At 43.1% G+C, this 13,696-nt stretch overlaps 3 protein-coding genes across 3 annotated transcripts; all 3 read left to right on the top strand.

The window, feature by feature from the left end:
* The first annotated feature begins 895 nt into the window (after nucleotides 1-895).
* Nucleotides 896-6,372, top strand: LOC120859209 (protocadherin gamma-B5). The gene has a single exon (XM_040235395.1). It carries the CDS (start codon nucleotides 2,082-2,084, stop codon nucleotides 4,485-4,487), a length of 2,406 nt encoding a protein of 801 aa, XP_040091329.1. The 5' UTR covers nucleotides 896-2,081; the 3' UTR covers nucleotides 4,488-6,372.
* Nucleotides 6,373-6,911: 539 nt separating this feature from the next.
* Nucleotides 6,912-10,860, top strand: LOC120859208 (protocadherin gamma-A8-like). The gene has a single exon (XM_040235393.1). The coding sequence runs from the start codon at nucleotides 7,253-7,255 to the stop codon at nucleotides 9,761-9,763; it is 2,511 nt and encodes an 836-aa protein (XP_040091327.1). The 5' UTR covers nucleotides 6,912-7,252; the 3' UTR covers nucleotides 9,764-10,860.
* Nucleotides 10,861-11,537: 677 nt separating this feature from the next.
* LOC120859207 (protocadherin gamma-B5-like) lies at nucleotides 11,538-13,692 on the top strand (the record flags this gene model as incomplete). The annotated part of the gene is made up of 1 exon (XM_040235392.1): nucleotides 11,538-13,692. A coding segment is annotated over exon 1 (1,599 nt), but the record flags the coding sequence as incomplete, so codon positions are not given.
* Between the last annotated feature and the right edge of the window lie 4 nt (nucleotides 13,693-13,696).

The following is a 13,696-nucleotide window of genomic DNA, read 5'->3' as shown; positions in this document are numbered from 1 at the left end:
TGTGTGTGTGTGTACACATGTATATGTATAGACACATAAAGGTATATATAAATTAGAACTTACAAAAATTATTGAGGTTTCTAAACCCTTGTATTAGCTTAGTAAAAGTAAAAGACATCTCAGAATTTTTAGGATTCTTAGGATTTCACCTAAAACTAGGTTCTTGAAAATTTCTTCAGTTTAAACCTCTTTTATGAGCTCTGTGTCTGTATCAGTACCCTTCAAAGCTTTAATACTTCTTGTATTTCAAAGCAAACATATTTTAAAGGGTGGTGCTAGGTAAGACTGGTTCCTAAATGTTGTTTGTGTGTCAGTGGTCACCCAGGACTCATACCAATGGAGACATGGCATCTAAATCCTAAAATGGCCATTGCCCTCCCCATCAAATATGAAATAAAATGTCATCTTAAAATTGTTGAAAGTGACCTCTGTAAAATGCAGAAGAACACATTTCATTAGAATTCCAATGAGCTGTTTTGACTGTACAGTCATGTGAAATGTGCCGTGTTCTTATAGTTAGAGTTTGAGAGTGTTAGTTTTAAGAAAAGAAGTTACATGTACACAAATTTTAAACAAGCCAATCAGTTCAATTAAAAATGATTCAATTTGGACTTCTGCATCCCTTGTTATAGCATTTAAATAAAATGAATGGTTGATTTGTCATCAGATGAGAGTGGAAAGTACAATGAATTATTTGTTATCAACTAAAAAGACATTTCCGAGGGATTGTGCTGTGTTTCCTCCAATCCATAGGTAATGGTAGGAATTAGTGTTATATTCTGTAGTGTTTAGGTGTACAGTCACTTGTGGAGACAACTATTTTGTTGACACTTTGCAAATTTAAAAAGTGAATGGAAAGTTGCCCCAGTACTCTTGCTGAAAGCATTCACTAATTGCAAATAATAATAATAATAATAACCAATGGAGTAAAATAATTAGAACAAATGTCACTATATTCAGTGAATTTATGTAAATAAATTTACCATAAACTCAGTTCCTCCAATTCTGAAGCCATTACTTCAGTATAACATGTATACATAGATAAGGAAGTAATGCATTCTACTAGAATATCCCTTTGTGACTTTGTATTGAAGGACAGACAAGTATTTCAATACATTTTAAGGGTGAATTTATATAAGATGTTGGGTATGACATAAGCCAGTTAATTCTGAGAAATGAAGTAGGAGGTACACCAAATAATCTCTGACTACATCATAGGGACAGTTTTTTTGAATGACTACTTCTTGAGTTAGAAGAGTAAAAAGAAATTATTCTGTAAAGAGAGTGTTGATATATCAGAGGAGATGTTTGAGGATTGGTACAAAATTACACAACTTTACAAAATAATTTTCAACAGTATTGATGTTCTCTAATATATGTGACATGAAGTAGCACTGATTATGTAGACATGTGAGGTAAACATAGGAATCAATGAAAGAAGCTTTAAATTTTTTTATATATCATAGCTAATAAACAGAAATGAGTCATGGAATTGGTAGACAACAAACTCTCTGAGAGCAAGACCTGTGTCTTATTCACTGTTATATTGCCACTGACAAGGACAGTGCTTAGCACAAAGCAAAAGTTCAGTGTATGTTTGCAGAATGGTGAAATAAATGGACCAATATATATTGACTTTGTAAACAAACCCAACATGATATTTCTAACAATTTAGAAAAAAGACTTTAAATAAGTCTTGATGATTTAAAATATTAAATATATTAGCATAAAAAATGGCTTGTTAAGTTAGGCCCACAAGTTTATAATTATGAAAGCTGGTTAAACTGAAGCTGCAGGGGCTGCAGTTTCCCAGTGCGGACTCTGGGCGCCGCTGTTGGCCAAAGTGGAGAACTTGGTACAGGAGACTTCCTCGCGCAGCCGCAGCTCAAGTTCCCTGGCTCAGACTCGCTAGCCTATTTCCACCGTTTCCTTCTCTAGAGAAGAAACCCTCCCTAACCCTCAAAAAGCTGTTGGGAGCTTCGGAAGACTGCAACATAGCCATTATTTGTAACCCGGCGTCTCCAGGCCGGTGAGCAAACTAAGGCGGGGGGGTGGGGGTGGTGGTGGTGGAAGCAAGAGGGATGGGGAGCGGCGCTGGGAAGAGCGGCTGGGCTGAGAGGCGGCCAGTGCTCTTTGCGTTCCTGCTGTCTTTGTTCTGCCTGGCGCTCTCTGAGCAGATCCACTACAGGATTCCCGAGGAGATGCCCGAGGGCTCGGTGGTGGGGAATCTCGCCAAGGACCTGAGACTCAGTGTCCACGAGTTACCAACTCGAAAACTGCGCGTCAGTTCGGAGAAGCCTTACTTCACTGTGAGCGCGGAGAGCGGGGAGTTACTTGTGAGCAGCAGGCTAGACCGGGAGCAGATATGCGGGAAGAAGTCAGCTTGTGCTCTGGAATTTGAGGTTGTTGCTGAAAATCCATTGAACTTTTATCACGTGAATGTAGAGATCGAGGATGTCAATGACCACACGCCAGAATTCTCGCAAAATTCCTTTGAGCTGCAAATAAGTGAGTCTACGCCGCCAGGCACGCGATTTATATTAGAAGTCGCGGAAGATGCAGACATTGGCTTAAACTCTCTGCAGACTTATAAACTTTCTCTTAGCCCTAGTTTCTCGTTGATAAATAAGGAAAAACAAGATGGTAGTAAATTCCCGGAACTGGTATTGGAGAAACCCTTAGACCGGGAACAACAGAGTTACCATCGTTTAGTCCTGACTGCCTCAGACGGTGGCGATCCACCCTTAAGTGGCACTACTGAGCTCCAGATCCAGGTCACTGATGCCAATGATAACCCCCCGGTATTTAGCCAGGACGTATACAGAGTCAGCCTTGGAGAAAACGTGCCCCCAGGCACCACTGTGTTGCAGGTGTCAGCCACCGATCAGGACGAGGGCGTCAACTCAGAAATTGCTTATTCCTTCTACAGGACCGGGCAAGTCTTCGGTCTGAATTCAAAGAGTGGGGAAATTACAACGCTAAAAACACTGGATTTCGAAGAAATCAAAGAATATTCCATCGTGGTGGAAGGGAGGGATGGCGGAGGACTGGTTGCACAGTGTACAGTTGAAATTAGCATTCAAGATGAAAATGACAACAGACCAGATATTACATTCCATTCTCTAGTCGAAATGATTCTGGAAAACGCAGTGCCGGGAACTCTGATTGCTTTGATCAAAATACATGACAGAGATTCCGGGGAGAATGGGGAGGTTAATTGTCGATTAGAGGGTAAAGTACCTTTTCAGATAATCTCTTCCTCCAAAAATTCATACAAGTTGGTAACAGCCGGGATCCTGGACCGAGAGCAGATCCCGGAGTACAATGTCACCATCATAGCCACTGACAAGGGCAAGCCGCCTCTCTGCACCCATACAAGTGTTACCTTGCATATTACTGATGTCAACGACAATGCCCCGGTTTTCCACCAGGCCTCCTACGTCGTCCACGTGCCAGAAAACAACCCGCCTGGAGCTTCCATCGAGCAAGTCAGGGCATCTGACCCCGACCTAGGGCCCAACGGCCAGGTCTCCTACTCCATCGTGGCCAGCGACCTGCAGCCGGACGCGCTGTCGTCCTACGTGTCTGTGAACCCGCAGAGCGGAGTGGTGTTCGCGCAGCGCGCCTTCGACTACGAGCAGCTGCGCGCCTTCGAGCTGACGCTGCAGGCCCGCGACCACGGCTCGCCCGCGCTCAGCTCCAACGTGAGCCTGCGCGTGCTGGTGGGCGACCGCAACGACAACGCGCCCAGGGTGCTGTACCCGGCTCTGGGGCCCGACGGCTCGGCGCTCTTCGACACGGTGCCGCGCGCCGCGCAGCCCGGCTACCTGGTCACCAAGGTGGTGGCGGTGGACGCAGACTCTGGACACAACGCCTGGCTGTCCTACCACGTGCTGCAGGCCAGCGAGCCCGGACTGTTCAGCGTGGGGCTGCGCACGGGCGAGGTGCGCACGGCGAGGGCCTTGGGCGACAGGGACGCGGCCCGCCAGCGCCTACTGGTCGCTGTGCGCGATGGGGGACAGCCGCCCCTCTCGGCCACCGCCACGCTGCTCCTGGTTTTCGCCGACAGCCTGCAGGAGGCGCTGCCGGACCTCAGTGACCGGCCCGCGCCCTCTGACCCCCAGGCCGAGCTGCAGTTTTACCTGGTGGTGGCCTTGGCCTTGATCTCGGTCCTCTTCCTCCTGGCGGTGATTCTGGCGGTCGCCCTGCACCTGCGACGCTCCTCCAGCCCTGCTGCTTGGGGCTGCTTTAAGCCTGGTCTCTGTGTCAAGTCTGAACCTGGGGTTCTCCCCAACTACAGTGAAGGAACTTTACCTTATTCGTACAATCTGTGCGTTGCCCATACTGGAAAGACAGAGTTTAATTTTCTAAGATGTAGTGAGCAGTTGAGTTCAGGACAAAACATGCTTTCTGGTGATTCACTTGGAGCCTTATTTCCCTTTTGTAATTCCAGTGAGTCGACTTCTCATCAGGTGAGTTTCCTGTAAGTATAACCTGCTTTTTATTGTGTTGACAGTTCTCCATATTCACAGGAAAAAAGTGGCACATCTCTGTTTTAGTTCAATTTGCTTCACTGAGGTTTGGAGATACTCCAGTTTTATTTTGTTTTGTTTTTTTCACATTGATTTATGGCAAGCCTGAGTCAATCAAGTCTATAGGCACCATTTGTACAACAGCATTTCCTCACTTCATGTGTCTGTGTTACAGTTTGGTAAATCTCAAATATTTCAAACTGTTTTTATTATAGTCATCATGTGAAAGTGAAAGTGTGAAAGTGTTAGTCCCACAGTCATGTCCCATTCTGTGACCCCATGGACCCAGGACTGTAGACCACCAGGCTCATTTGTCCATGAAATTCTCCAGACAAGAATACTGGAATGAGTAGCCATTCTCTTCTCCAAGGGATCTTCCCTACCCAGGGATTGAACCCTAGTCTCTTGCATTGTAGGCAGGTTCTTCATCATCTGAGCCACTAGGGAAGCCCTGTGCTGATCTATAATCAGTGATCTTGGATGTTACCATTACAAAAAGATTATGTTTGACCCACCAAAGTCTCCGGTGATGGTTAGTATTTTTTAGCAATAAAGTATTTTTAATTAAGGTATGTACTTTTTAAGATATAATGCTATTGCATACTTAAAACATAACTTTTATACACACTGGGAAACCAAAACTTCGTGACCCACTTTATTGTGCTGTTCTCTTTATTGTAGTGGTCTGGATCCAAACATAAAATGCCTCCAAATGCATCTATACAAATTTTAGATCTAAACATTGTCTTAAGAATGTAGTAACCAGTCAAAAAGCTGTCATACCATTTTTCAAGGGAGGTTGAATTCAGAGAAATTATGTGTCTTTTAGTGGTGTCATACCAGGTTCATATTATAAAGTAGTAAAGTTGTGGTTTTTTCCATAGGGGAATCTTTTGGCAATGTTATATGGTCTCCCATAAAGCTACTGAGATTTTTCTCTAAATTTTTCTTTCTACAGATTAGTAAATGATTATTTTTTTCAACTAGACATACTGTAAATGTAAAAGTAGGCAATCATATAAATCTTAAAAGAAAAACAAGCTAAAATTAGATATTTTTCTTAATTGATTTAGCTGTTATTGTTTCCATACTAATCTGATACTTTGTTTCCTATATTTCTCTTTTGCTTCAAAAGCACTAGAATAAGGTCGATTAACCTAGATTTTTATGTAGATATACCTACTGTAATTGTATTCATTGTACTGTGTGTATATATGTGTGTAAAATCATTTTACTTGACTAAGTGCAGCACAGGTTCACTATGCTCATCAGAAAATAAAAGCATGTTCTCCTTACTTGCAGCATAGGTTTTTCAGGATTAACCTGTAATAATGCTCATTCTATAGGCTCCTCCATCAAAGAAAACACAATGTTTTGGCCTCTGTTGTTCCTCTCACACACACTTCTCCTACATAACTTTTGAAATGTCTTTTTTGCAGACCTAAACTAATATAGCTAGAGGTCTTCTAGTCATTCTGCTATCTCTAGGAGAAAATGGAATGTTGAAATCTTCAAATTTAGACCAGATTAACAGTCTCAAGTGTATACAGTTACATATACAAGATAGCAATATATTGTATCAGGCTTTTGCTATACTTCCCTTAGTAACTGCTTCAATTAATGGCCATTTTACAAACTGCTGAAGGAAAAAGACATTTATTCTTGCACTGGCACGTTTTGACTCCTTAGTGATAATTATGTTTCTTACTTTTGTGATTCTTTTGATCGAAGTAGTAATTAAGGTAAAATTACCTTTAGGCTATTTGTTTACCTTTAGAACTTAACTAAGTTGGCCTTTAAAACGTAATCACCTCTCATGGGCAGAATAATAGATAGAAATTTGCTTTCGATTATATATTCATTTGTACCTTTCAAGTATTTTCTATTCAAATAGAAATTATATAAAATTTAAATAGTCTGTGATATAACTTGAAAGTAAAAGCATTTATCCTATTAAAATTTCACAATATTAATTTCAAAACACTACTGTGTGACTAAAACAGCATTTTAAAAAGAAAAAAGGCAACCACTCTACAGAAAGTTTACTGTATTGATTAATTGGTTTAAACCAAATAAAACAACTTCTGAATCAGTCATCTCCAATAGGTATATTTTAGCTTAAAAATGAATTAATTTCCAGTAATGAGTGGGAACTCTTACTTAGTTGATAATAGATATTGAAGATATTAACAATAATGCTTAGAGCATAATAAATAAAATTTTATTTTTAAAACAGTAAATACATTACAGAACTTTGAGTAATTTAATATGATATAAACCCCAAAATCTGGTTATGTAATAATAGTTTGTAAGACTTTAACCCTATTTCATTCCACACTTCTTGGAAATTACTTTTAAAATATGAGTTCAGGGATAATTTATTCCAAACAGACTACAGAAAACAAGTAGCAATTTTTCCCCTAGCAATCTAGCGTAGGATATTACAAATATAAGTGACTGCAGTAACTGCCTAATACTCTGAGCGCCGCTGTTCACCTACTTGGAGATAAAGTAACCAAAAACCAGCCGGAAACTCAGGGCTCTCACCTCACAGAGATCCGCAGATCTCACAAACCAATTGGAGGACTGCGGCAAAATTCCATCCCTAAATTTGGGCTACTCCAACTTTCCAGAAGATGATCTCTATAACTTCAGAAACAAGGTAAACAAAACATATATGCCCAGTGAAGATTCTGAGTGGATTCCATAGCGAAAGAACAATGGCCGCTCCAGAGAATTATGGAGGACGCGCCGAGCTGGTACTGCTGTGCGCGCTGCTGGGTGCGCTGGGAAAGGCCGGGAGAGGACAAATCCACTACTCTGTGCCTGAAGAAACCGACAAAGGCTCCTTCGTGGGTAACATCTCCAAGGACCTGGGGCTGGAGTCACAAGAGCTTTCGAAGCACGGAGTCCGCATCGTCTCCAGAGGTAGGACGCAGCTCTTTGCTCTAAATCCGCGAAGCGGCAGCTTGGTCACCGCGGGCAGGATAGACCGGGAGGAGCTCTGCCCTCAGAGCGCGCGATGTTTTGTAAATATTAACATCCTAGTTGAGGATGAAGGGAAACTTTGGGGAATAGAAATAGAAATCACTGACATCAACGATAATAACCCAAAATTCCAGGTCGAAAATCTGGAAGTAAAAATTAACGAAATCGCTCTGCCCGGAACACGTTATCCCCTGCCAGAGGCTGTGGACCCGGATGTGGGCTTGAATTCCCTGCAGAGCTACCAGCTCAGCCCCAATAACCACTTCTCCCTGGACGTGCAAACTGGAGACGACGGAGCTGTAAGCCCAGAGCTGGTGCTGGAGCGCGCCCTGGACCGCGAGGAGGAGGCTGCTCACTACCTGGTCCTCATCGCCACGGACGGAGGCGAACCGCGTCGCTCCAGCACAGTGCACATCCGAGTGACAGTGTTGGATACAAACGACAATGCCCCGGTTTTTGCTCAACCGATTTACCGAGTGAAAGTCCCAGAGAACGTGCCCCCGGGGACCCGGCTGCTTACTGTAAGCGCTAGCGACCCGGATGAAGGAACCAACGGGGAAGTGGCTTATAAATTCTGGAAAATTAGTGAAAAACAATCTCCGTTATTCCAGCTGAATGAAAATACTGGCGAAATATCAACAGCGAAGAGTTTAGATTATGAAGAATGTGCGTTTTATGACATGGAAATACAAGCTGAAGATGTGGGGGCACTTCTGGGGCGGACCAAAGTACTCATTTCAGTAGAAGATGTCAATGACAACACACCTGAAGTGACCATTACATCTTTGTTTAGCCCAGTCCTGGAAAATGCTCTTCCTGGGACAGTAATTGCCTTCTTGAATGTGCATGACCGAGACTCTGGGAAGAATGGTCAAGTTGTCTGTTATACACGTGATAATTTACCTTTTCAATTAGAAAAATCAATTGATAATTATTATAGATTGGTGACTTGGAAATATTTGGACCGAGAAAAGATCTCTATGTATAATATCACAGTGGCAGCCTCAGATCTAGGAACCCCACCTCTAACTACTGAAATTCATATTGCCCTGCAAGTGGCAGACATCAATGACAATCCACCCATTTTCCCTCATGCCTCCTACTCAACCTATATCCCGGAGAACAACCCCAGGGGTGCCTCCATCTTCTCTGTGACTGCTCATGACCCTGACAGTGGCAGCAATGCCCAGGTCACTTACTCTCTGACCAAAGGCGGCAGCATGGTGGCGCCTCTCACCTCTTACATCTCCATCAACTCTGACACTGGTGTCCTATATGCTCTGCACTCCTTTGACTATGAGCAGATCCAAGACTTGCAGCTACTGGTGACAGCCAGTGACAATGGGGACCCTCAACTCAGCAGCAATGTGTCCCTGAGCCTGTTCATACTGGACCAGAATGACAATGTACCAGAAATTCTGTACCCCATGCTACCCACTGATGCCTCCACGGGTGTGGAGCTGGCACCTCGTTCTGCAGAGCCAGGCTACCTTGTTACCAAGGTAGTGGCAGTTGACAGAGACTCAGGCCAGAATGCCTGGCTGTCCTACCGCCTGCTCAAGGCCAGTGAGCCAGGGCTCTTCACAGTGGGGCTGCACACAGGTGAGGTGCGCACGGCGCGGGCCCTGCTGGACAGAGACACGCTCAAGCAGAGCCTGGTGGTGACGGTCCAGGACCATGGGCAGCCCCCTCTCTCAGCCACCGTCACACTCACTGTGGCCGTGGCAGATAGCATCTCAGATGTCCTTGCCGACCTGGGTAGCATCAGGACCCTAACCAACTCTGAGGATTCAGACCTCACACTGTACCTGGTGGTGGCAGTGGCTGTCGTTTCCTGCATCTTCCTTGCCTTTGTCATCGTGCTGCTGGCGCTCAGACTATGGCGGTGGCACAAATCGAGACTTCTCCAGGCTTCCAGTGGTAGGTTAGCAGGCCTGCCAGCCTCAGGATTTGTGGGCATGGAAGGAGTACAGGCTTTCCTGCAGACCTATTCCCATGAAGTCTCCCTTACCTCTGATTCTCAGAGGAGTCACATGATCTTCCCCCAGCCCAACTATGCTGACATGCTCATTAGCCAAGACAGCTGTGAGAAAAATGATTCCTTGTTAACATCCATAGATTTTCATGAATGTAAGGATGAAGCTGCTTCTGTTCAGGTGAGTTTGATTCATTGTTTATGTTTATTTCTTAGAGGAATTATATTTCTTATAAATTTAATTTGTGTTTTGAAACATGCATTGTAAAGAAAGTTTAAAGATAGCTTTTAAGGTGTACTGCAGAGTTTGGGGTTTGTGTTAGTGATACAATAAAATTGAGTTCTAATCATCATAATTGTTTCATCTGCTTTCCAAAGGCTTAGACAAAATTGTTTAAATATGAATTCTTAACCTCTTAAAACTTTTCATATTTTACCATAATTATCATCTATTCACTTAAGAAATAGCTACCCAACCACGTAAGGTCAGTTCATTGTATATATAGGAATATATATGTGTGTGTGTGTGTACACATGTATATGTATAGACACATAAAGGTATATATAAATTAGAACTTACAAAAATTATTGAGGTTTCTAAACCCTTGTATTAGCTTAGTAAAAGTAAAAGACATCTCAGAATTTTTAGGATTCTTAGGATTTCACCTAAAACTAGGTTCTTGAAAATTTCTTCAGTTTAAACCTCTTTTATGAGCTCTGTGTCTGTATCAGTACCCTTCAAAGCTTTAATACTTCTTGTATTTCAAAGCAAACATATTTTAAAGGGTGGTGCTAGGTAAGACTGGTTCCTAAATGTTGTTTGTGTGTCAGTGGTCACCCAGGACTCATACCAATGGAGACATGGCATCTAAATCCTAAAATGGCCATTGCCCTCCCCATCAAATATGAAATAAAATGTCATCTTAAAATTGTTGAAAGTGACCTCTGTAAAATGCAGAAGAACACATTTCATTAGAATTCCAATGAGCTGTTTTGACTGTACAGTCATGTGAAATGTGCCGTGTTCTTATAGTTAGAGTTTGAGAGTGTTAGTTTTAAGAAAAGAAGTTACATGTACACAAATTTTAAACAAGCCAATCAGTTCAATTAAAAATGATTCAATTTGGACTTCTGCATCCCTTGTTATAGCATTTAAATAAAATGAATGGTTGATTTGTCATCAGATGAGAGTGGAAAGTACAATGAATTATTTGTTATCAACTAAAAAGACATTTCCGAGGGATTGTGCTGTGTTTCCTCCAATCCATAGGTAATGGTAGGAATTAGTGTTATATTCTGTAGTGTTTAGGTGTACAGTCACTTGTGGAGACAACTATTTTGTTGACACTTTGCAAATTTAAAAAGTGAATGGAAAGTTGCCCCAGTACTCTTGCTGAAAGCATTCACTAATTGCAAATAATAATAATAATAATAACCAATGGAGTAAAATAATTAGAACAAATGTCACTATATTCAGTGAATTTATGTAAATAAATTTACCATAAACTCAGTTCCTCCAATTCTGAAGCCATTACTTCAGTATAACATGTATACATAGATAAGGAAGTAATGCATTCTACTAGAATATCCCTTTGTGACTTTGTATTGAAGGACAGACAAGTATTTCAATACATTTTAAGGGTGAATTTATATAAGATGTTGGGTATGACATAAGCCAGTTAATTCTGAGAAATGAAGTAGGAGGTACACCAAATAATCTCTGACTACATCATAGGGACAGTTTTTTTGAATGACTACTTCTTGAGTTAGAAGAGTAAAAAGAAATTATTCTGTAAAGAGAGTGTTGATATATCAGAGGAGATGTTTGAGGATTGGTACAAAATTACACAACTTTACAAAATAATTTTCAACAGTATTGATGTTCTCTAATATATGTGACATGAAGTAGCACTGATTATGTAGACATGTGAGGTAAACATAGGAATCAATGAAAGAAGCTTTAAATTTTTTTATATATCATAGCTAATAAACAGAAATGAGTCATGGAATTGGTAGACAACAAACTCTCTGAGAGCAAGACCTGTGTCTTATTCACTGTTATATTGCCACTGACAAGGACAGTGCTTAGCACAAAGCAAAAGTTCAGTGTATGTTTGCAGAATGGTGAAATAAATGGACCAATATATATTGACTTTGTAAACAAACCCAACATGATATTTCTAACAATTTAGAAAAAAGACTTTAAATAAGTCTTGATGATTTAAAATATTAAATATATTAGCATAAAAAATGGCTTGTTAAGTTAGGCCCACAAGTTTATAATTATGAAAGCTGGTTAAACTGAAGCTGCAGGGGCTGCAGTTTCCCAGTGCGGACTCTGGGCGCCGCTGTTGGCCAAAGTGGAGAACTTGGTACAGGAGACTTCCTCGCGCAGCCGCAGCTCAAGTTCCCTGGCTCAGACTCGCTAGCCTATTTCCACCGTTTCCTTCTCTAGAGAAGAAACCCTCCCTAACCCTCAAAAAGCTGTTGGGAGCTTCGGAAGACTGCAACATAGCCATTATTTGTAACCCGGCGTCTCCAGGCCGGTGAGCAAACTAAGGCGGGGGGGTGGGGGTGGTGGTGGTGGAAGCAAGAGGGATGGGGAGCGGCGCTGGGAAGAGCGGCTGGGCTGAGAGGCGGCCAGTGCTCTTTGCGTTCCTGCTGTCTTTGTTCTGCCTGGCGCTCTCTGAGCAGATCCACTACAGGATTCCCGAGGAGATGCCCGAGGGCTCGGTGGTGGGGAATCTCGCCAAGGACCTGAGACTCAGTGTCCACGAGTTACCAACTCGAAAACTGCGCGTCAGTTCGGAGAAGCCTTACTTCACTGTGAGCGCGGAGAGCGGGGAGTTACTTGTGAGCAGCAGGCTAGACCGGGAGCAGATATGCGGGAAGAAGTCAGCTTGTGCTCTGGAATTTGAGGTTGTTGCTGAAAATCCATTGAACTTTTATCACGTGAATGTAGAGATCGAGGATGTCAATGACCACACGCCAGAATTCTCGCAAAATTCCTTTGAGCTGCAAATAAGTGAGTCTACGCCGCCAGGCACGCGATTTATATTAGAAGTCGCGGAAGATGCAGACATTGGCTTAAACTCTCTGCAGACTTATAAACTTTCTCTTAGCCCTAGTTTCTCGTTGATAAATAAGGAAAAACAAGATGGTAGTAAATTCCCGGAACTGGTATTGGAGAAACCCTTAGACCGGGAACAACAGAGTTACCATCGTTTAGTCCTGACTGCCTCAGACGGTGGCGATCCACCCTTAAGTGGCACTACTGAGCTCCAGATCCAGGTCACTGATGCCAATGATAACCCCCCGGTATTTAGCCAGGACGTATACAGAGTCAGCCTTGGAGAAAACGTGCCCCCAGGCACCACTGTGTTGCAGGTGTCAGCCACCGATCAGGACGAGGGCGTCAACTCAGAAATTGCTTATTCCTTCTACAGGACCGGGCAAGTCTTCGGTCTGAATTCAAAGAGTGGGGAAATTACAACGCTAAAAACACTGGATTTCGAAGAAATCAAAGAATATTCCATCGTGGTGGAAGGGAGGGATGGCGGAGGACTGGTTGCACAGTGTACAGTTGAAATTAGCATTCAAGATGAAAATGACAACAGACCAGATATTACATTCCATTCTCTAGTCGAAATGATTCTGGAAAACGCAGTGCCGGGAACTCTGATTGCTTTGATCAAAATACATGACAGAGATTCCGGGGAGAATGGGGAGGTTAATTGTCGATTAGAGGGTAAAGTACCTTTTCAGATAATCTCTTCCTCCAAAAATTCATACAAGTTGGTAACAGCCGGGATCCTGGACCGAGAGCAGATCCCGGAGTACAATGTCACCATCATAGCCACTGACAAGGGCAAGCCGCCTCTCTGCACCCATACAAGTGTTACCTTGCATATTACTGATGTCAACGACAATGCCCCGGTTTTCCACCAGGCCTCCTACGTCGTCCACGTGCCAGAAAACAACCCGCCTGGAGCTTCCATCGAGCAAGTCAGGGCATCTGACCCCGACCTAGGGCCCAACGGCCAGGTCTCCTACTCCATCGTGGCCAGCGACCTGCAGCCGGACGCGCTGTCGTCCTACGTGTCTGTGAACCCGCAGAGCGGAGTGGTGTTCGCGCAGCGCGCCTTCGACTACGAGCAGCTGCGCGCCTTCGAGCTGACGCTGCAGGCCCGCGACCACGGCT

The sequence above is a fragment of the Oryx dammah genome, unplaced genomic scaffold (genome assembly GCF_014754425.2).
Source record: "Oryx dammah isolate SB20612 unplaced genomic scaffold, SCBI_Odam_1.1 HiC_scaffold_235, whole genome shotgun sequence".
Classification (NCBI taxonomy): Eukaryota; Metazoa; Chordata; class Mammalia; order Artiodactyla; family Bovidae; genus Oryx; species Oryx dammah.
This window is presented reverse-complemented; position numbering and strand designations above follow the sequence as displayed.

Bases quoted from the DNA above. Each gene is read 5' to 3' on its own strand.
- LOC120859209 (XM_040235395.1), top strand. From the start codon at position 2,082: ATGGGGAGCGGCGCTGGGAAGAGCGGCTGGGCTGAGAGGCGGCCAGTG.
- LOC120859208 (XM_040235393.1), top strand. From the start codon at position 7,253: ATGGCCGCTCCAGAGAATTATGGAGGACGCGCCGAGCTGGTACTGCTG.